This window comes from Cygnus atratus, chromosome 13, assembly GCF_013377495.2.
Source record: "Cygnus atratus isolate AKBS03 ecotype Queensland, Australia chromosome 13, CAtr_DNAZoo_HiC_assembly, whole genome shotgun sequence".
NCBI lineage: Eukaryota > Metazoa > Chordata > Aves > Anseriformes > Anatidae > Cygnus > Cygnus atratus.
In genome coordinates, this window is record NC_066374.1 from 6,411,593 (window position 1) to 6,435,589 (window position 23,997).

Genomic DNA, 23,997 nt, shown 5'->3' on the forward strand with positions numbered 1-23,997 from the left:
AGAGACGTTGTGGAGTCTCCTTCTCCTGAGATATTCAAAACCCGCCTGGATGCCATCCTGCACAATGTGCTCTAGGTGATCCTGCTCGGCAGGGGGGCTGGACTAGGTGATCTTCAGAGGTCCCTTCCAACCTTGGCCATTCTGTGATATGTCCGTTTCTAAAAGTCATGGACACCACGAGGTCAGGTTGGAGGAGTATGCTGCCTGCTATCTGCGACAGCGCGAACCTGTCAGTACTAGCCATCGCCTTTCACATTAGATGGAGTCAGCATAACCCACGAAATTACACGTTCAAGACGTACATCTTTCACACATTCCCTTTGTAGACTTAGAACTTCATAACCACAAAGTTGCACTTATCACTCAGAACTGATGCAATTGATACAGAAACAGCAATTCTTCTCATGCTTGAGCCTGGAAGCGATGAAAGGGGCCTAGACAAGAAGAAAACCACATAGTACTCACAGTATCCCCAGCAGAAGAGCCAGTTCAGCTACTGGCAGGTGACAGGCATTTGAGGAAGTCTCTTCATTTGTACCACCTCAAGATCACACAGTCAAGAATCAAAATAGAAAGATTTATTTTTAGTTTTTACCCTAAGGCAAACAAGGATGGGAGAAAAAGATGACAAAAGGCTTATGGGAAGTCACAGAGACTTGCAGTTGGCTGTCCAAAATAAAATATTTTCACTTTTCAAACTAATTTATGATAATTCATGGAAGACAAAAACCAGGTATATCTTGCTTATTTAGTGCCAAAGGTCAGCAAAAGAATGCGCATTCATCTCTCCCACATTAATTTCACTAATTCAGGCTCAGATAGAAGTAATAACAGATCCTTTCTTGACAGACAAGAGGTGGCAGGGGAAGCCAAGTGTTTCATACTGCTCAGCATCAAATCCTTTTGCTCTCTTAAACTTTTGAGATTCTCTCCACTGCAGCAAGGCCAAGGACAACCTTTAAAACTGTAGGTAAGGAAGACCGGAAGGGGAGGGGGCAGTCTCTGTTCACATCACAGCCCCCTAGGAATCACTCAGCACTGTCATCTCCACCTTTCACACTGACGATAAAGATACTTCCCTCATAGGGTGCAAGGTCAGCTCTTCCCTACAGCAGCTACTTTTGGAAGTTCTAGAAACTTTTCTAATCGGGAACCTTAAAAACAAAGCGATGAGACAGGATATACTACATTTGATAGTAAGATGACCACACAGATGGCTAAAGAGAACAGTTTTCCTCCTTGCCACTGGAAGCACGCAGCCAGCAGCAGGCAGCTCAGACACTAGAGCTAAACAAGCAGCGCCTCCCCACCACCACACTGAAGTCAATCACATGCTTCTTGCAATTGCCATTTATTTTAAGGATATTTTCTACTGGTACTGGACACACACCTCCCATCAACCACCTTTAAAAAAGCAGTATCAATGCCAAGCATGACATGTGAGTGTTCTGCAGAAACCTATTCATGGATATAATGCAGTGCAGAATACTCCAAAATATTTGTATTGGTGCCAAAATGCTAGTCTTTCACACTAGAAAAGTGAGATTCACAGAGCAAATATTTACATTAAATCCTGCCAAAAGACATTATGAAAAAAAGTGGAGAGATGCATGAGTATTACCTCCCATCTCTCTGTCGAGTGGTGGGTCATCATCAGCCATGGGGAAGTCCAGAGATGCTCCTGCTATTTCTAGCATATCTTCATCGCTGGTGCTGCTCTGGAAACTTCCTCGTCGATAGCCTTTTTGATCCATGGCCAGAACTTCCAAACCTGAAAAAAGGGAAATTTTTTAGAGCACAAACGTGAAGACTCACTTTCTAAACCAACTGGATGGATGTCTAGTTGGCATTCTGACCTGAAGTACAGGAGGCACTAATGCACAGTACCAAAGCACACAGCAGACCCTGTCCTGGGACCGTAAGTGCATCCCAGACAGCTTGTGCAGGTGTGCTAACTCTCCAGCTTTGAATGAGGGCAGCACATACGACAGATCCAGCATGCAGGAGGAAAAGGCCAACAGCAGCCCCTCCTCCTGCTGCTGGGCTCCATGGCCTGCAAAGCTAGCACGGCAAATAGCTCCTAAACGCTGCAGCCTAGGAGCACAGTATTAGTTTTTTGCAGGATGTGAGCTCCTGACCTTACAGTCAGCAGGATTACGAACCCCTTCCTGTGATGCTCAGTTAAACTGAAAATGGTAGTATATGAAATATGCTTAAGATTGATTTTGAATCCCAGCGAGCCAGCTGCCTGACATGAGACAGGTTTAATCAGGGCAATGAGACTGACAAACTATAAGCAAAGAACCACCCCCTGAAAAACTGGAAACAGACACTATTTCAGCTGACCGTAGCCCGTATGTATTGTCACATGTCACTCACCACCTGTTTTCACTCCTGTGAATCATATGTCAGTGTGATCATTTGGAAAATTAAATGCTATACATACAAAGTCCAACATCCAGTAACAACACATGAGTTAACACAAGCTTCTGCAACTAGGAACTCAAACCCAAGAGCAGCCTGAATGCCTCAGATGTTTTTCTCTACAAAGAAACAAATATTTCTACAGATATTGGTCTAAAGAGACACTCAAAGCATTTCCTTTTTCTCCAAATACTTGTCTTTGTATGACCCAAAGACTGCAAATCAATTTATATTTGCTGATCAATACCAGACAGAGCAGTTAAAAATCCACTCTACTGGCAGGTAAAGAACGACTCCGGTCACCACCATGTTAGTTAGACAAGGCATGTGACATCCACTGGTGTATTTTCTAAATAATCTCTGCATGTGCTTCCAACAAGTATACAGTGACATTTGACTTTTTTTTTTTTTTTTGACTATTTCACCTCCCACTGTGTCCTTGTATTTGTTACTAGACTGTCACGCAAAACCCATAACAGAGAAAGGAACCTCACAAACACAGCTGGGTGATGTTCTTCAGGCGTGTTGCGCTCACTGACCTACCCGTCCTGACATAGACAAAATTATCAAAACAACCCAAGTTAATATTGACTTTTCACTACCTGAACATGATGCTTCAAAATGCAGTTCACTCATGGAAGCGTGCTATTGAACTTCATAAATAATCCCGATGAAGCGTCCCTAACCTGCTGCCTGCCCTACCCATCCCAAGGAGCTGCCTGGACCAGACCATGACACAAGACCTGTCTCCCCTCCTCTTCCCTAGGATGGTAGGGAAACTAAGAGCACAAACTCTGAACACTTAATCCTAACATAATCTGGAAAAAAAAAAAATCAGGTCTTAACCTCAAAAACAGACCTTGCAACCTGAAAAATGGAGATCTTTTCACCTTAACGAGACGGTAGGCCACGTTCGCTTTTCTCTCGCAAACAGACATATTTTTCAAGAGACTTAGAGAGGAACCAAATATGCAGCTCAGCCTTATTTCAGGAAGGGAAAAAGACAGCATTTGCAAACAGTATGAATTACACAGTCTGCAGAAAGCACTTCCTTTTACAAAAAAGGCACCACACCACCCAAAAATATCTTGGCATTACACAAAGCGACACACTGAGCTCTTTACTGAGCCTTACCCTGTGGAACACAACGTTGCTTAACTTTTAAGCCCTGTTCACTCATTAAACTGATGCAGAACACACAGAGTAAAGAAAGTGCTGAGCGCTTGCTGATGCAAACTCATCAGTTGAATCCTTGCTGATGGGCGTTCAGGAAGGCACGTGAGCTGCTGCACTCTGCCCTGCCACAAACAATGCCTTTAACACATTCTGAAAGCACAAAGACATACCTCGATCAGCAGAAAACCAAAGACTTCAGTTTTTTAAAGGATTCAAAGCTATTTGCCAGCTAACAAAACCGAATTTCAAGAGCGTGCTGTGCTGTCCCTCAGACAAGCTGCTCCTAGGAAGCACAGGGCTCCAGGTCCCAGCAGACAAGGCCTGATGCACCCCAGAGGAGAGCCAAGAAACTCTGTGCCTGTGCGTCACAATAGGTATTTTCAAGTAAGACTGTGCAATAGGTGTGAGTAGGTTTAAAAGAGGTCTGTATTCACGTACTCTGTTTGCACTAAAAGCACAAATTTATAGCCTGCTAAAAGCTGAGTCCCTTGTCTGACAAGAAGCACAAGTGCCTGTGCTGAAAAGAAGGAATTGGAGTTATGTCAGCTCCCCGTTCCTCCCTCTTTATCTCCAAATTTGTTCTCACCATTTAGAAAACAAAAGCAAAAAGCAAAACACTTTTCAGTCCTAACAGAAACCAGATAACATCTAACACGCAGAAAAAAAAGGACACAGAAGATAATTCAATTACGTGTTTCTTTCACAAGTCCTAAAGCAGCCCTTAGAGATACAAGTTTAAGCCACCTTCCCCCCCCCCACCCCAAGAATACTCCCTCTACAGGCAAGCAAAGCGTTTCCAGGCTAAACCATGCACACAAAGACACAATGACTGTTCTCACGCTTATCTTACGGTTAATTTACCACAATACTTCAGTGGGCAACTGCTGCTTGTTTCCTACCAGATCTCGCAGAACTGCTGGCACAGTTCACGCGCTCTCCAGGACTCCCATGGCAGGCATACGTACCAAAAGGCTCCAGGTGCTCCCAGGGCTTGCGGGCATAAGAAGCCATTCTGCTGGAGATGCTTCCATTAATCTCTTCTACTTTTTTCAGTCTGGCATTTTTTTCCATCTCAATCAGGCAAAGGGAAGCAACGAAATAAACCTGAAGAAGTTGGCTCTGTAACGCCTGGAAGTGACTCTGATGACAGCAACTGCAACCAGGAAGCGAGAGCACCCACTGCCATCCTGGCAGAACAGAACCACCCCTAGTCCAGTGTCAGCTCCATCGCTTGCAGTATACAAATCAACACCAGATACTGCAGAATCCTCTTAGTCCGTGCTTCAGCATCACCTCTCACATGCAGTACATCTGCTCCTCTGCTCGCTGGAGTGCCGGTCCTGGCGCTGCCTTGGCACCAGCAGGACTTCCCCGTCCCCTCGCAAGGCACCAGCCCAGAGGTACAGAACGGCAGCAGCGACCACAAGCCTGCCCAGTGCCCGCCTGGCTGCTGCTAAGCCACGCGGGGGGCTTGAAGAAGCTTTTCCAGCATGCAAACCTGCATCTTCCAAAAAGTCAGAGCATGCTGAATGTTTCCAAAACACGTTTTCTTCCCTGTCTGCTACAAGGCTTGGCTTCAGCTCCACCACCAGCACAAGGACATTATGTGAGAAGAAGAAAGCTTGAAAAAGAGCACAGAGTAAAATTCTGATCAGCTGCCTTCGTGAGTCATTCTTCCTGTGAGGAAGGAGCAAGTTTACCACCTAGCGGCTACTTTAATCTGAAAAACCAAAGCCCAGATCACAAGACTGCTCTTTTTCAGAGATTAGAAAACCAAAGATGAGCTTTGAAGTTCAGGGCACTTTTTCCTCCCCGCTCCCACCTTCACGTTTCCTCCTGAGCCCCATGTTGTCCCCACAGGATCTCTGCACACAGACAGGCACGTTCCTTTGCACAATGCCAAGATTCAGCCATACACAAATGAAAAACGCATGAGAAAGCAATTGTAACTGGAAAAAAAAAAAAAGAAATCATGTAATTATGTGTAATTATGTAATTATACCACAACATCATCACTCCAGACGCTCACAGTGCTGTAAGGAAAAAAAAAAAGGAGGGAAAGCATTTCATGGCAGAGGAGCTTACTCCACGAGAGAAACTTCAGTGCACTGGCAGACTAAGCAAGCTGTTTTAGACTTCCTCATATCACAGTCCATGACACGTAAACCTCATAGTCCCAGGTCCCTACATGCAGGCTGCAAGTGAATTACAAGAGGAAGTGGCCAGCAAGTGCTCCTCGTTAGAAAAATGCTTGGAGGCCTGGGTCAGATGACCCCAAAGTTTAACAGGTACCAAAGCAGCCCTCTCAGCTTGCCCTCGGGTTCACCTTCACGTGGGATGAAGCTGCAGAGCGCACTCTGGGTGCCTTGTGAAAAGACAGAGGAAAGGGGATTTGTTTTTTCTTTCTGATTTTAATGAAAGATCAAAAGGAAACTTTTGATCTTAACAGCGGATTGCGATTTCTTCTTTAACTTCTAAACATCAAAAGACCGTGCATACAAAGTCGGAGGCAGTAACTTCAGAAGAGCTCTACAAGTGCTTCTCCCATGGTTACCCCGGGTCCAGCCGCCTAAGGGAAGACAACGCCAGGCAATAATTGCAGAACAACAGAGATTACTGCAAACACCTGCTGTAACAGCCGCGGAGGTTTATAGGAAGATTTGAACTAAGCAGCTTTATGCCCTGCCAGTGCCAAAGCAAACACCCCCAGGACAGGGAAAGGAGCTCTGTCGCATGCACTGTGACAAAAAGCAGAGCGCTCTTTGTTGCGGCAGGGCTGCTCTGCAGCACCCTACCCCTCGCAAAGCTCTCAGAGCCCACGGGAGGGATTCTACCACCACAGTACACAGCATAAACATGCCAAATGCGAGAGGAGCAAACAAGATTTCAGTTCAGATACCAGGGCAGCCTTTGAAAGCGTCATGAAGTGATACACGAAAGGCACATGAAGGGACCAACAGGTGAGCTGAAAACCAACAGGATTTTTTAAGCCACGTTTTGGCTCCCTTTGGGTGCAGAATGCGACGTACAAAAATCTTCAGGGAAAAATGCACTGCTCTTTCAATACGTAAACCATGTTATTAGCAATGCCTCGATTTCCCAAGCAGTGCATAAATCATTCAGCAGAAGGGTTTAATGGCTCAGTTAAGATTATCAACGTGCCTTTCGTTATTGCAATTTTAAACATTGACAAATAAATGCTTGTACGACCATATGCTTACATTCTTGCTGTCTGGCCGCCTGTTTCTATTCTGAAGAGCAGACAACCGCTTCTTCCTCAAGCATTAGTACAGTTTGCTCACGTGAGGTAGTGAAAGGGCTCTGGGGCTTCTCACAGCCACAGCACAGAGACAAGGCGAGGAGGAGGCTGCCCCTGCCCCTCCTGTGCTCGCTGACAACGCGCGGGGTGGATTTGGCTGGAAGGCTGCAGCTCCACTCCTCCCCTCAAAGCCCCATCGCACGTTTTCCACAACCCTGCTCGGTCGCTCCCTCAGCTGCTGTTTGAACAACGGCAAAGAACTGTTGTACAGCCAGACTGGGCCGAAACACTCGGCTGCTTTAAAGAAGCTGGGAAGTCTCCCAGCACAACCTACATACAAACACTTAGAGGTTTAGCGTTTATATGGGGTTCCTTTGTTTATTTTTAAACATAATCCTACAAGCCCCAAGGAGGTGAGTGGTAAATCACAATAGGATATTCTATGCTACGATCTGACAGTCATAGTGAGATAACATCGTCACGTTTTACCAGGTAACGCTACACAGAAAACAACACACAAACCCTGCAACGTTTCAGGTTTCCTGGACACTTGTGTGAGTTGGGCTGATACACACAGCGTGTTAACAGTAATTGCCATCCAGGTACGCTTGCTTACTGACAGGCATACAGAGACTTAAACGTGATGTCTTTAAGCCTGCATTCCTCTCACCTCATCTCGAATAATTCATCATTTCACTTACGTCACGCAGCCCAGTACACTGGAAAACTCAATTGGAGGCAACCATCAGTCACAGCTGATTTCATCCAGCTCATGAGCAACTATACTTTCCTTCAGAGTAAGACTCATTTCTGCCAGCGTTAACAATCATATATAATTGTCAGATAATCTCCAAAAATCGAGATGTCTCAGTATTCCATTTACTAGATTAAAAATCCCCCACAACTATCCAAAATTGATTAAAAAAATGGCTTACTGCAGTACATGCTTTGCATAAAAGGGATTTTAAATTGAATCGAATTCCTCCTGCTGTACCAGAAATTTGCACAGCTCTTGTCAGAGGCATTCAGAGCAAATCAGAAGAATGAATGGAAGCAGAACATACTGACAGGGTGAGTTTGCAGGAAAGCTTCTTGACTTTGTGCAAGTGAAGAGATCAGGGTTGGATAGTGTGTGCGTGTGTTAGTTTTCATGGAAGAGGAAAACAAGAAGCCAAAGACCTCTCCTGGTGTTTTTCACATAATAAACCATGAAACTAATTTACAAATACTTTTTCCTATCAGTACCTAAAAGGCATGTATCTTAATAAAGGCATCATAAAACTTTATAAAACTGGTATTTCAAAGAAAAGTTTTCACAATCTTCATAAGCATAAACATTGTGTGTGCTGCTCCCTCCTAATCCCTGGGTATGAGCACATTTGAAAAATAAATAAACCAGGTAGGAACGTGCTTACTGCTATTATTCACCAAGCATTTGGTAAGAGGAGGATAGGCGCTATGGAAGCGTCTGTCTTTCTGATGGGAAAACAAAGACAAAGGATATCCACAAAGTGTCCTGCCTTGTTCGTGCCTCTACAGAACATCAGCCAGTTTGACCACCCACTACCACAGAGACTCACAGACCTTACAGGCTCCATAAAAAAAAAAAAGGCAAGAGATGGAAAAAAGAAGCACAGGGATGGTAAAATCCACTGCCAAGGGTCATCTCCAGAAACAAAATGCTTCGGGTACATGTTTCTTTCATTACAGCTCTGGGGAAAGTGCATACAACTGGACAAAGTCTGCCATTACACCTTCCAGTACCGATGGGGAAAAAGACATGAAAGAGACAAGGCAGCGCAAACCTCACAGAACAACTCTGTAGTTTTAGCTAAATCATTACCTGCATCACTGCCTCCCTCAGTTGAAACAGGGAAAACACACAGGCCTGGAAGAAGCTGGTTCTGAACTACTTGCATGAAAGGGAACTGTGCATCCAGACGAGTACTGGGGGTAACTCGCTCTGCAGTGTTTCACTAAAAACAGTCTTCCTGGATGATAAAATCACTTCTAGAAGCAGACTGCTGTGTTCATGTTCCCCATCCTAAAAAAGCACTTGGACTTTTGTTTTGTTTTTTTTTTTTTTTAGTGTTTAAAAACACCATGTAAAGGCACTGGGAGCTTCTACACCAGCACAGCTGCTAACCTCAGGTATGACTCAAAGCAAGTGGCAGCTGGGACCAGCAGCTTTGGCCGTGCGATGCTTCCAGGCACACAGATGGAACCAGAGGCATTCCGCTTCCAATCCAAAGCAAGACCAGGGTCAGTCCTCCAAAAATGACTTGGAAAAACAAAACAAAAGCATCGTTTCATACAAGTTCAGCTCAGCTGCCACTGGTAACGACAGTAAATCATAACTCATTACTAGTAATATGTTTTCTTTACTACTTCCTCCCAGTTATCTGCTGCATCAATTGGCCTATCCAGGAAACGTCGCTGTCCCTCCCTCTTCCTGTACACTCTCAAGCTCTTTGAAATATTAATCACAGTAGGTACAGTTTTAAGGAATTGTGCTATAACATTGCCAAGTCACATTTAAGTCAGTAAGTCTGTTCAAAATTGAATTGGGATCGCTAAGCATTAGGCAGCTAAATCACCTCTGGTTACCAGGTCCTGTTCTGACAGGTGGCAAATTCATATTAAAAATTTCATAAGATGCTGTAAGGCAGCAACAGGATAAGCTCTTGTTCAAAGAGGAGTTCTCAGCAAGTTTTTATGAACAAAAGTGAAGACACCACGGGAAGTAGAAGAACTAATCAACACTGGTCACTGATCTGTAAACAATATTCAAGTTTCCTACAAATTCTGCAGGAAGCAGGTTTCTAAACAACCATTGGCAAGGCTGCATTAGCTCCCTAACCCACACAGAGCCTTTCTTGCCTTTAGGGCTTTCTCACCTGGTGTGAATTCAGAAGCAGTTCTACAAGTGCTTGCAGGCTGCAGGTGGATTACGCTTCCAACAGATAGCTTCTTTTCAGTATGTTACATCACCTTGCACCACTTCCTAAAAGCTGAGAAATGGCTCTTCCTAATAATTACTGATAGAGCAAACGTAGCTTTGAATCTCCCACTGATAAAGCTGTAAATTTCCATTTAAACATTTTTGTTGATCACAGAACCACAGAATTGTAGGGGTTGGGAGGGACCTCCAGAGATCACCGGGTCCAACCCCCCTGCCAAAGCAGGTTCCCTAGAGCAGGTTGCCCAGGTAGGCGTCCAGACGGGCCTTGAATATCTCCAGAGAAGGAGACCCCACAACCTCCCTGGGCAGCCTGTCCCAGTGCTCCCTCACCCTCACCGCGAAGGAGTTCTGTCACATGTCAGGACGGAACTTGCTGTGCTCCATCTTGTGGCCATTGCCCCTTGTCCTGTCCCCACAAACCACTGAAAAGAGGTTGGCCAAATCCCTCCGTCTCCAACACTTAAGGTAGTTATAAATATTAATAAGATCCCCTCTCAGTTGACATTGCCATTTTTTCTCATTAGCCGTACCTCTGAACTGGCTCCCTGCAGGCTGTGATTGCTACACACACCCATGGATGCAAACAGCCGGAGACGCAGAGCAAGGCAAAGCCTGCCGCACAAGGAGATACCTGAGGAAGGCTGTGAGAAGATGAACACAGGTCGGCAGACCCTGACTTCACTCAGAAGTGCTATGCTCTGTTCTCAGAGGGTGGGATTTCTTCCTGTTTCATCCAGAGCAAACCCCTGTGACAGCTCAGATAACCTGCCTATTAGAGATACAGGCTGCACCTTAGATTTCACAATACCCACTTCTGTTTCCGAAGTTAAGCGCTGCTTACATCTCCTCCCAGACCAGGCACTTCTGCTTCCAATCCACATGCTCTACATCGCAATCCGCCCAGCTTCTCTGCCAGGAAGTGATTCAGGAGATAAAACCCACAGCAAAGCCAGCCCAGGCCCTGGTACACAATTACCATTCACATTTCCAAAAGACTGTTTAATTGGCTGCTGTCTTGTGACACTAACTACGGGCCTGTGACAGCTCCTGGGCCCACGCTAGCTTCCTGTTTTGTCTCCCAGCTTTCTCTAACAGCTTTGCTTTTTCTCCTCTTCTTGCTTCTCTTCCCTATGCTCATTACAGGAAGGCACGAGTGCCCAGCAACTCCAAAGACAATAAATTTTCAGGTATCATTCTCCAGGAATGGCACCTCCAGCACAACTTCATATTCCTCAGCTGTCTGGTCAAAAACAAAACAGGTCACGAGCACGTGGGTCCAAATCAAAGCAGCCTGACCAGCAGATTTACTGTGATCACAGACCTTTCAGTGCTCTTCTCCAGGAACTCCTGTTTTTGTAGGATGCTTCGTTGTATAGAAACGCAACAAATGCCAAGATGCAAATCAGACTCCCTTGTTTTCACTGGGTTGGTTTTTTTTTTTTTTTTTCCTTCTAGACTTTTTATAATCTCCATTTTCATTTTAAAGCCACAAGCTAAACAAATCTGTAGGAATGCAACAGCATAGTCTTACACACGTGCTCGAAGGTTAACACAGTAAAAAAGACGAGAATCACCGCATACTTCTCCATCGGCATGGCTATCCTGTACCTTTCTTATTTTCAACATAACCATGGCCCCTTGCATGAGCAAAACAGTTTGCAATTCTGCACGCACACCATGAGCATGCTGCCCTTCCTGCTGCAGAACCTACTGCAGGGTAGGGTTTTGTCAAGATGTGGCTCAGAACCCTGTCTTCTGATTTCTGTGTGCTGTTTTAACTGTAACATGTCACAGACGAATACAAGATGAAGTTTCAGCCTTCAAATTCGAGATAAAATCTTCCATTTTCCAGCAGAGAGACCACCACCCATCCTTTCCCCTATACTCTTATGGAAATACAAGGGGCTGCTAATGCCAAAGGTAAAGCCTGGGTCACCACGAACAAGAAAAAACCCCACGCTTCTGCTGAATTGTGGGAGATGCTGAATCTTTAAGACTATCCCATTTCAGAGAACAAATTAAGCATTTAAAGGTTTTCCCCACCAAGATTAGACAACTGACAGATCAACTCTGCATGAAATTCGGGAGGCCAAATCTGGCCAATATGGGAAAGTCGAGAGAAGGGGCATTTTGAGGCTTGAAAGCAGATTTTTGCGTTTAAAAAAAAATATGTTTCTCTCTCATGTAAAATTACAAGCAGGCCTGAAAAGTCCCTCTTCACGTACCAAGTGCCTTTAGGAAAGGCAGCACGTTTAACTCACATTAAAGTTTGTGAGTGTACATGTTGCAGTGTTGGGCAGTGACCAACACACGTGTATCGCTTACACTTCGCTGCGTAACGTTAGAGCCTTTCCCTTCGATGCTGCTTGCCATTTGCTCATTTGTCCTAAGTCCCAGGACGAAGAGAGTTCCAAGGGTTTCTGCTGGGCTCTTCTAAAGGGAAACCACCAGTTACTCTGGAGCAGGGCTGGGCAGCGTGTGAGAATAACTTCTAGTTCCAGACAGTCCATCTTTGCACAATTTTCTTTCCTAGGACAGATTTTCTTGCCTGAAGATGCAGAAAACCATCCTTTGCTTGCATCTGGAAGGACAGTCTGTTGTGATCCCACTTCAAACCTATCGGTGGACGTTTTACATCCACCTAGCAGTAAGGATGCCCTTGCTTTCTCTGACTAAAGGAGGTGGTGTAAAGCAAAGCGAAGAGAGGATAAATTAATTGGTGTTCCTTTAGACATCCCCAGGAAGGTACACGCTAAACATTAGCAAGTGACCTGTACGTGTATTTGTGAAAAGAAGTTCTTTAAGGGAGCGACCAGAGGAAAAAGCTTCTGGTTTCCAAGAAAACGAGTTACAGGTCTTCACACATCTTTGTGCCCTTCAGTTGAATGAGATGTGACCCAAAAGTCTTCCTCATATGTTTATGAAACACCATGCGTTTCTGTAAACAGGTCACCCTAAATTTACAGGCAGTCTGTAACTGTGCTATGCAGCAGACTGTTGGGGGGGGTGGGGGGGGGGCGCGCACACACACTTCTTTTTGGTAAAGATTTCTGTATTTTCTAGACCAAATTCAGTTACTTACAACAGTTTCCATACTGAAACATGGCATCCACAGCTTCTCTGCCACTACTGCCCTCTTTGGAAACCCAGGATGTTAGAAGGGGTAAACTATCAGATGTCTGTGTAGCAGCATCAACCAAGCTACAGTCTTGCTTTTAAAACATAACTGTGTAGCTAAGTGATGATTAAAAAGTATCTACAGGCCATCCTCAAGTTAGCAAACCTTCAAGAACATGCAATCAGATTTCCTTGGATTTATCTAGCCTTCCCAATGCACGTCAGAAGAGCGTGATCCTAAAATGACGCAGCCAGACTAAGCACACGTTTTTCATCACAACAACTGCTGCAGCATTAAGATCAGACATGCCTTTCATCCTGAAAACATCAAAACTTGGATAATGACTCTGAAGTCACCTCCTGCCAAAATCTCTACTTTAACTGGATCACAACCAAAGCTGTCCTCGCAGCCAAATCCTTTACTAAGAGAGCTCGAGGAAGCAGAACCACCCTACAGGCCTGTTTTCATTAGCGAGGTAGGCTTCTTCCCCTTTCCTCGACAACTATTTCCAACGTAAGAGCGCCATAGCACTGTGCTGAAGTAGCTACAGCCAAATTTCACACTTAGGAAAAGTAGAGGTGAGCCAAGGGGTCCAAGATCCGTGGCACTGAATGCATTCGCACGCCTGAAGGCTGCGGCACCTCCCTCCATCCTCTCCCCCCAAGCACCAGGAGGCGCCAGCCCCTCCGGTCAGTCCAGCATTCACCTTTCAGTCCAGCGCAGTGCACTAAGTTTGAGCTTGTAGCTGGGTGTGCTCTAGCGTTCACCCATGGGTGCCAGGGCTTGTGGCAGCTCTAAAAGGCACGTCCCTGTCGGTCAACTCAGCTTTAGCCTGTATTAAATTACCATCTACCATTCAACCACAGCAGCCTCAGCCCCTTACACCTCAGCTTCTCTGTGCCACGCACCACGCAAGACCACTCTATACCACAAAAACCCACGATGTGCCAGGCAGCAGCATTTTTAAATACTGGTCCTCTCCTGTTTACACAAGTAGGGTAAAAAAAATCAGTTAATTTATTAAAGACGCAGATAAATTTTTACTTCCTGACTAAAAGAAGTTACTGGAGCCACACACCCAATGCTTTGTAAATTCACTTTTCAGGTTAAACACAAACCTCCTCATAGTCACACTACTGGTACCATAATCACTAGTTGTGCAACCAACACGACGACAGAGGATCTTTTCTTTTGAGTATGTGACTTACAACAGTGTAATCATCCCATTATTTCCGTATCCGTTGCATTTAGTTATTTTACTGGAATTCAAAAAGGACAAGAATTTGACGTTACGGAGCTGAAGTCTTCCAGATCTGATGAAGACAGCTGACGCTCAAAACTTTGTCAGACAAAAAAGCCAAATAACCACTGATAAAATATTATCTCTGCTTAAAACACCACCTTTTAAAATTATTTTTATAAGGACCATCATGGTTACAATGGTACGATTTGAACAAAAATTTCCAATTACATTTTATAGTCCACTTTTGTTTCAAGCTTGCGTAAAGGTTCAGCTGGAAAACCGTCATTCCATACTTCTGTTAAGCGATGAGTAGTGCATTTCTTCCAGCAGCGTACCTTTATCTTTTACGTTGGCTTTTATGAGACATTTCACAGCACACCCTTAAATTCAAACAGCACAAAGTGGTGTCAAGTAAGATGTATTCTGCGGAGACTGCTTTTCTCTTTGCTTGACAATATAGAAAAAGCTCGAATTACTGAAATATAAACTACAACACACTTAAGAGGGAATTTTCAGAGGCACAAAGAAAACATAAAGCACCCAATTTGCACAAAATTCTCATTGAGAAAACAATACTTAACTTCCCTTTGCAATTGTAAGCAGGTCATAGGAGGAGAACCAGAACACTGAAGAGAACTACTGCTAAATTTCCCTAGGGAGGTTGTGGTTAATGATTCAAAGAAATGTTACCAAATTGCACTGAAAATTGTACCTGGCACATACTGAATACTATTAAGTAGCCAAGCCCTGAGTGTTGTATACACAAGTTACCTTCCAAGCATCTCCCTCTCCATGAAATACACCTGAGCTTCTCCGCGCACACCATGCCGCTGATTTTATACATTTTTCTCAAAGCAATGGATCTCATTCTGCTTGTAGACACTTCCTCAGACTGACTATTTGATCTGAACTATACGCACTTTTTTCTTTTGTAGTCACTAGATGTCTAGCAAATTGTAATTCTACAGTTTTGAAACCCATTTCACTGAACCAGAACAAGCTGGCGCACAAACGACAGGGTAGCCAAAGGCTAACTCACTGACTCAAATATTTAAGCAGCTGTCAGGACTCACCAAATTTCTACAGGCATTTCGGTCCCCTGCAAAACAAGAATGCACATTCAACAGTTCCCTTTCCACTCTCCAGCAACAGAAGGCAGCTGCCAGGTAGCGTAAGGAGATAGAACATTTCAGCGTACAAACATTTTGTAGCTACCCAGAACTCCAGCTCCCTCAAAATATGAAGAGATTGCCACATCCCCTTTGAGAAAAGTTATATTTCTCTAAAGAGTAAAGCAGCTAAGGACACAGAAGTAGGCAGCCTAACCCTCTACTCGATTTCCAGCAAGTTTCTCAGGAAGCCCATTTATTTAGCAGTCTAACGTTTTCTAGAACCAGGCTGGTGATGGAATACTTTCCTTACCCACAACAGATAGCACAGTCAGCACAAGGGTTTCTGATCTTCATGTAATCTTTGCTGAATACCTTCCATGTTGTTTGCTACAAGATGTCCTGGAAAATCTAAATGCACATACATTTCACCAGTTACCATTCAATTTATTGTTATAAAGCACTTTAGAGAACATGGACGCTACACAAATACACAAAGGACTTGCCCTTTATGGATATGGGTCTTTTGAACCATATCTTCTCCTTCTCAAAGGATAGCATAAATGGACTGCCACTCACCACTGCAGTTATACCTTTTTATTTAAAGCATTTTTTAAAGTGATATTGTAGCATGTGTTATTAAAAAAGGCAACTTTATGTATCCTCTGTAGATCTTAGGACTAGTAGATAGTACTATAACTTCTTGAGAATTTTCTGCTTAAATAAAACGCCCATGAAGAAGCAAGAGGACTACTAAGACAGAAATAACAGAATGAATGAAGGAACCTACGAACTCCTTTCTCTTCAGCTGCCTCCCCACCTCAACCCCTCACAGGTTGCCTCTATCCAACCAAAGTGCTTATTTGGGTATCCTCGTCACCCATAACTGTTTTACCCAAACGTGCCTACAGCGTTCTCCTTCTGAAAAAATACAAACACATCCAGTACACAAACAAATCAAAAGTTCAATTAATTGCCTGAGTTCAGTTGAAAAAGAGCCATACAGAGACACAGGCAGCTTCCATGGAAGACAGCTCTGTGCTGGAGAACTACAGGAGATTTTGCCCTACTCTGCAGCTAGGTCTTCTCCAGATAACAACAGGGTGCTGCAAAAGCCACCTTCTCTGCAGACAGCCTCTTCGCTGTTGAGGAAATCCTTGATGGTTTCACATGGTTAAGCATGCAGGGACAGGCATCTTGCAAGACTCAGCTATACAGAAAAACAACAACTATGAGATAATACCACCAGTGTCACCACAACAAGCCCTCAAATAATAGTCAAGGTCTTTTCACACCACTTCACAGTATCCAAGCATTTGCCTGAAACTGCAAGTACTAAACAAACTTTGGCAGCTTAAACAGTAACGGGCATACAAAGCGACAGAATTCTAAATCACGTGCTTTACTTACAGCTTCTCATCATCACAGTTACCTTAACCATTGCGTCTAGTCTGTAGCAGGCAGCAGGCTCCCCAAGGGCCCTGTGGAAGCTCACTCATCTGTTTCGCCTCTGAATGCTGTTCAAACCACATTTAGGAGATGGGTGGTCTCCGTGTACTTCCATTCTCAAGGGACTCATTCAGAAAGTGATCTTCCAAAACCAGGGTTTGCAGTACTTCAGAAACAAGTACAAATGAAACTATGCTGCATAATCAAAAGAGTAAGCTGTTATATCAGCATGAATAATTAAAAACATGATGGAAAATATATGTAAATATTCAAACTCACACACCTGATGTCAAGTTTTGCAGTCAGGGACTGCGACCTGAATTCAAAGTCATGGACAAACCAGCTGGATTAGTTTAGGGCCAGCCTGATGGCAACATCAGCCAGCCTCAGTTCTTTCCTTGTTAGCACTCAGTTTGGAATGCAGCCTGCAAGCACAGCCTAAGAGGCAGCTCCTTACCAAGGAGGCTCCTCACACCATTAGACTTCATCCACTTCTATTTTTCCAGAACACCTGAATGAAGCTGTCCACAAAGGCCATGAAAGTGAAGGCCTAGGTACACTGGGCGTTTGTCATGTCCTATGGATTAGCTGTATCCCTATATAAAAATTGTAAAGATGATGAATTTGAGGGGGCAGGTTTGCCATCTTTCACCAGTGACTGTATACCACTTGATATGGGTGTTGCCTTCCTACAACTCCAGCAACAACGATGGAGCAAGAAAATTAGGGAACACATCAGAAGGAAAGAGATAATACAGGTGTTGGGGCTGAGGGGCACAGGGGGGATACAGGGCAAAAGCGCAGAAGAAACAGGTCAGCCTTAAGTACCCACAGAGCTGAAGAAAGCACCTAGATCAGAGGGGAGAATGCCACCACCAAAGCACAGACACATTCTTGAAAATAGACAGTCATTTACAAAACCATTCTGAGGTCAATAAATATATCACCTGCACTTAAAATTCCTACGCCAACCTATACTGTAGTAGTACAAGCCTACCTGATGTGAAAGGTGTTTCCAAGCTCCCTAGGAGCAGGTGACCCTCCACAAGAACAAAGCCACCTGCCACTGCCCCACTGCAGAGCTGCTGCCTGGCTCAGGGACACAGCGCTGAGCGCCCTCCTGCTGCCCCACACAACGCCTGCTGCAGGCAGAGCTCCCTGGTAGCTTGAGTTCATGACTCTCAAAATCCACAGAAAGACTGCAGGAAATTTGCTATTACGTTTTCAAGTGTGTATGGTATATGAAGAGCGGAGAAGGTGCAATGCAACTATATAAAAAAAAAACAAAAAACAAAAAACACGTTTGGTGTCAGATGTTCCTCACAATCCATTTCAGCTTTTGGAGTTAACAGAGAACAATAGTTTTCCACAAAATCCTGGACACACCAAAATAAAACCAAAAAAAAACAAAAAACACCACCAAAACAAACAAAAAATACCAACTAAAAAAAGACAAATCCAAAGCTCAAATATATTTTAGTGCAACCTATTTTAAGGTCTTATACCAAAAAACGTCACCTATCACCATGCAGAGGACAGGAGACTATTTTAGAGGGGCAGTTCAGCAGGCAGTTCTGGCAGCCAAGAAATTGATTAGTCTGCTGCATCACAATTAAAAATAATTACCTATTTCATATCACTGTTGTTCAAATGGTATTTAAACAACAACAACAAAAGTCCTGTAGTTTTCAAGTTCTTCTGTGAAGAAATGGAAAAAAAGTTACAGTGAAATATTCCAGCCACGTATCCCTGCCGCCAGCCACGCACCAGCAGTCGCAGTCCAGTCCCACGTCCCTACTCCGTCTGCTAGGTCAGGAGACCAGTTTGGCTAATAGCAGAACTGAACACGAAACATCCTGAAAATTAGGAAATTCTGCTATTAGCATTTTACAAACACCTGCTTTGCACAAGTACGAAAAATCAAATACTTTATTTCATTCCGCTTACAAAGAAATTTGAGGAACAAGTTTCAAGATTAATGAAGGCTTTAAGACTTTGACAAACTAAAGCTAACAACATCCAGAAGCTGGTTACACGTATTGTATTAAAAGACTGCCAAATTCTGGCTGACAGATTTCTCACCCTGTCTATTCCTGGACGCCTCCTCAGACAGGATTTTTCTTCAAGCACCCAAACAAATCAAGAGGGAAGCCACCTGCGATCATTTGCTCTTCCAGCAGAATCAGAAAAAAAAATGAAAAGAGGGTGTTCTTCTCTAGTGCTAAGTGGCACTCTGTTCTTGGACTACAGACCACTGTCCTCTGTAAATATCTGCTGGGAAGTCCACATCACAGCAAGCTGTTTAGTCCAACAATCACTCCAAGTTTTCCATTCTGAGCATCAGCATACATCCCCAGGAGAGGTGAACCGAAATTAGGAGAGGAACATTTACCCATCAAACAGCTTCAGTGTCTTCTCCCAAGGCTCAGTTACTCCTTCCTTCACTCTGATGCTTCTTGGAACCGTAAGCTGGAAAAGAAAAAGTAACTTGCTCAGGCAAGTAGACACAGGTGGGACACCCAGCCTTTACTAGATGATGAACTGTCAGCAGTAAATGTCAGTTCTATGATTCAGAGCTACGCAGTAGTAAAAGGGAAGGCTCCTACCGAAGTTGTGCCAATTCTCATTAAGGGCATCACTGCACTCGCAAAGGGAATTGATGAATTTTCCCATTTCGTATTTCTCCTAGTTTCCTCCTGTCAGCTTTGTCAAGAGCTCCTGCTTCTCGCCTCCATTTCTAGCACTGGCGCAGTACGGACCAGAGAAGACCAATTTAATGTTAGCTGACATAAGCATTAAGCCCGTACTGGAAAGAGAGGTCACACGGTGGGGCAGGTAAATCGACAGACTTAAAGTCGACAGACTTAAAAATCAGCTTTTAACTATATTTTGAAAACTTCGTATGTTTGAACCTGGAACACAATGTGACAATGAAAGAGACAATTTTCATTTCCAGTAGCAGTTTCTAAAATGTTTATAGGAGTTCAGCAGATAACACTGTTTTCCCAAGGAGTAAGGAGTACAGACTCCCAAAACACGTTCCTTACAAACTGACGAGATTCACGTTTCTTCTGGAAAGAACCCAAGCCTGAGCAATGGACTGGATATAAAGCCTGACCTAGCAGATGGCTAAACACTGCTGAGGGAAGTCATTCTCACGCTATTTTAGTTTAAACCTGCCTTTCCACCTTACTATTGAGAATGAAGTTTTAGACTGATGCAGCCCAATGAGAGGTTCAGCACCAAGAAAACACAGTGGAGGAGAGGAGGGAGGGAAGTATCCCTCTTTCGTCCCACCCAACACAGGCAGTGAGCTAGAACTACGATGCTTTGGATCCTTCCCCTCCACAGCCTACCCCAACGTCTCACGTGACTGAGCACTTCAGAGCAAAGAACAGCAGGACCTCGATACTGACTGCAGGCTGGCGTGGACCATGCTGCGTGCCCTTAGCAAATGCAGCAGGATCCTCCAGCTGCTTAGGCACTGCTGCCAGGTGCCCTGATCCCAGGGCACTAGCTCCTCCTCCCTGCTGACACCTACCCTACACTTCAGGTCACCTGTGACAAGCACTAGCCTGAAGGATTCCTACATCACCATCGCTGCTAAGACCAGCACTTTAGATAACACATGCCCTTTTGAGCTTACCTTGAGCAGTTTTATTTCTTAGCAGATAAAAAAAAAAAAGCAAGAAAACAACAGCCTAGCAATCTTCCTCCAACTCCCTCTCCTCCACATAATGAGATAAAATTTCAGTCACACTGCTCTGAGAGAGCTATTACCAACATGCCTGGCTAATCGTCACGAACACATCCTCATTATTTATTAGCTGTTCACTCCCATTGTTGGTGACAAGACTGGCAATCTTGCCTCCCATGTGAACCACTTCACCTTGTCAAAACAGAGTAAGAAGATACAGCACACGGTTACACGCTTAGCTCTGAGCAATCCTCACCGAGTCTCAAATACATCTTTTGAGACTCACACGGCCCTGCCTCGCTGGGAAGACACTGCAGGAGACTTTGGCTTTATTGGATGCTTGGAGAGGCATCTCTGCCTCAGAGCACCAGTTTGCAGGGAGGGTTTTCCTGCGCTGCACAGCTGACAACACTTCTAGAGGGAAGTGCATCTATTCGCAGATCGCAGCCTGCCACTTCCAAAAACCACTGCTGCAAGGTGCAAACTACTGTAGTCACAAAATACCACCGTTCCTCCAGCAGCATACTGGCTTACCTACAGTTTCCTATGGCAGTCATTTAGCCAGAGGAAGAAAACAAGCAGCCATCCTTCATTCGCTTCAGGGCCACGCGCAACCCACCACGAAGGCCACCCAGAGCCAGCTGCGCTGCCATGAGCTCAGGCAGGCTAGCCGAGCTCTCCCTGATCCCCAGCAGAAAGCTGCAGACCTCGACTGTAACTGCCACCAGAACCAGGCAGGGGTAATTTCTGCAACCATTGCCAACATACCAGGAGTATCACCAGAAAGATGAGGCTACAGCTGCCTGAATGCCCATCAGCTGGGCTGCTACAGCAGGTGGCATACAGCCACTTAGACCACGCCAACCAGGAGGTGAATCTAAACCATGCCCACTCCTATGGCTTTTCACAGCAATGTGTTACCTACTGATGCAAAGATATTCATACCAAGCAGCTTAAAGTCCACACTGCCATCCTCAGTATGATGGGAATGCAGACACAGCAAAACACAGACTGCTGTCTTCAAGCTGCACTACATTTGCAAGCCTTTTCAACCATTAGAAAGGACAGAAACACAAGGTTCCCAGTAGCGCCATCAGCTTCCTCCAGTGTTCAAACCCACACTCCAGTTCTTCCACCGACAACCAAAGAGCTTCGGGAGCCAGCTAAAAGTTTTGAGAGTAATCTTCAAGGATTGGTACGTTAAAACCCATAATTCTTCTGCACAACCGCCAAAATGATCATAAGAAAGACACAGGAGGAAAAAAAAAGCCAGCTCGAAGAATAATCCTATTCCTAGGACCAATGTCCTAGAGGACAATAAACAAAGCCACAGTCTAATCTTTAGGAAGCATTATGAATCCTTTCTTGTTAAAGCCCTCCACCAAAACTAGTGCAATAATAGTTCTCATTTCACAGGACCACAGAATATCTGAGCTGGAAGGGACCCACAAGGATCATGAAGTCCAACTCCTGGGTCCCCAAAGGGCCACCCCAAAATCAGACCCCATGTCTGAGAGCATTGTCCAAACACTTCTTGAACTCCAGCAGCTCAGTGCTGTGACCACTGCCCTGAGGAGCCTGTGCCAGTGCCCGACCACCTCTGGGTGCAGAACCTCTCCCTAACACCCAGCCTGACCCTCCCCTGTCCCAGCTCCATGCCGTTCCCTCGGGTCCTGTCGCTGTCCCCCCCCTCCGCTCCCCTCGTGAGGGAGCTGCAGGCCGCCATGAGGCCTCCCCTCAGCCTGCTCTGCTCTGGGCTGAACAAACCCAGGGACCTCAGCCACTCCTCATACATTTTGCCCTCCAGACCCTTCACCATCTTACCATCAATTTCCTCACTTCACCTCTGAAAAACCAATCCACCAAAGCCACAAACAACAAGGGCACGACTCCCTGCACGCCGCAGCTAGCCCACCGCAGCTCCAAGGCCTTCCCTGCCATCAGCGCATCGCACCTGACACACCGTGCCCGGTCTCACGACGGGCACAACGCGACGGCCTCCAGCAGCCGCCCGGTGCCTGGCGGGGAGCAGGGGACACGGGTCCTGCCTCCCGGTAGGAAATGGGGGAACCATAACAGCCCCCCGCACCACCGGGCGCTACTGCTGCCCTGACAGCTACCGCGCTGCACAACCCAGCCCGGGTGTTGTCCGACGACCTCCCTGAGATTTTTCCCGTGCTCGGCTCCAGGAGAAAGGCCCTTTCAGTTTAAAAGAATAAAGAGGATTTTGAAACACTTAAAGTTAAGGCAGAACCTAGCTTCATCTCCCGGTCGCCACCACAGGGCCCAACGCCATCCTGCCCCCCAGCCGCCGGCCGGCCTGCGGCAGGCCCAGCCCCTGCCTGCACCCACGGGGGGACGCGGGGCTGGGGCAGCCCCGGGGCGCGCCGCCACCGCCCTGCCCCGTCCCCATCCCGCAGGCAGCGCCGCGACCCCCGCCCCTCACCTCCGCTCCGCCGAGCCCCGCCCCGGCCCCGGCCCCGGCCCCGGCCCCGCTCCGCTCCGCTCCACCGCCCCCCGGCCCGCCCTGCCCGTTCCGGTCCCGCCCGTTCCGGCCCCATGCGCGGCGCCATCTTGGGCCGGAGCCGGCACCTCGCGGGCTGGCGCCTCTTGTTCGTAAAACTTGTCAGAACTCCCCAGAAATAAGCCTCCGTTCTGCCCCCCCCGCACTTCCCAGTGAGAGGGGGCAGGGACAAGCACATTTAAAGGAGTCTGAGGGACACGGAGGAGCTTCTTGACTTGAAGACCTAGGCTAGCACCTTCCTACAGCTAGAGAATACATCCTTATAAATGCTGGGTCCGTGTTACAGTATATTTATAGATGCCATGGTTTGGATTTAGGAGCAAAATAATGCTGGTAACACGCTGATGTTTTAGTTGTTTCCCCACTCAGGGAGGGGGAAGTGAATGAACGTCTGTGTGGCACTTAGCTGCCTGCTGAGTTAAACCTCCGCCTATCAACGCACTAAATATTTACATAAGATTTTAGCGCTTTCTGTGCTCAGAGGGCCCTCAGACCACTTGTGCCTTGGCACCAGCTCCCTAAGCTTGGTGGCTCTCAGTATTTCTTTTGGTGTCAGGTCACCATTGCGGCCCCATCGGGAACAGGATCCAGCCTGTGCTCTGCACCCAGCAGCACGTCTGCGCCCAGGAGTAACCCAGACAGCCAAGGCAGCAGGGATGTAGAACAGGGATAACCCAGCATGGCACAGATGACTTTTCTCTGCCTCAGTTTCCCAAAAGCTGAGTCAGAGGAAGAGAATGACAAAGTCATGAACGTTGGGAAAGTGTTTTGAGATGCCTGGAAGAAACAAACTGAAGGCATGCAATGTACTGCTGCAGTGACAGCAGCCTGGATCAGAATCACCAGAGGCACTGGTTTGGGAAACAGCCTCTCTGCTAACACCCTGCCAATGGGCAAGTGTTAGACACCTCTGGAGCAGAGCAGCAGCAGCACAGAGCTGGCAGCTCCCATGCTCCTGGGGGGCTCCAGGGAAGGCTCCGTCTCCTGTCACTCCCCCTTGCTCCTGTCTCCAAAGGGAACAAGCCTGGAGGAAAAA

General features: G+C 45.9%; 1 protein-coding gene across 6 annotated transcripts in view; it reads right to left on the bottom strand.

Annotated features, from left to right (window-relative positions):
* Window positions 1–22,951, bottom strand: part of LOC118245349 (H(+)/Cl(-) exchange transporter 5) — a 48,990-nt gene extending 26,039 nt beyond the window's left edge. For 2 of the 6 annotated variants that reach the window (XM_035541461.2, XM_035541458.2), the window contains exons 1-3: window positions 19,347–19,665; window positions 18,823–19,209; window positions 1,622–1,771 (exon numbers count right to left, since the gene is read on the bottom strand). In XM_035541461.2, the coding sequence (XP_035397354.1) occupies window positions 1,622–1,654 (33 nt within the window). In that variant the 5' untranslated portion in view covers window positions 1,655–1,771; window positions 18,823–19,209; window positions 19,347–19,665. Of the gene's footprint in view, window positions 1–1,621; window positions 1,772–4,565; window positions 5,718–14,410; window positions 14,430–18,822; window positions 19,210–19,346; window positions 19,666–22,883 lie in introns of those variants that run through there. The other 4 variants (XM_035541455.1, XM_035541462.2, XM_050713367.1 and 1 more) reach the window with 4 other exon arrangements.
* Window positions 22,952–23,997: the final 1,046 nt, after the last annotated feature.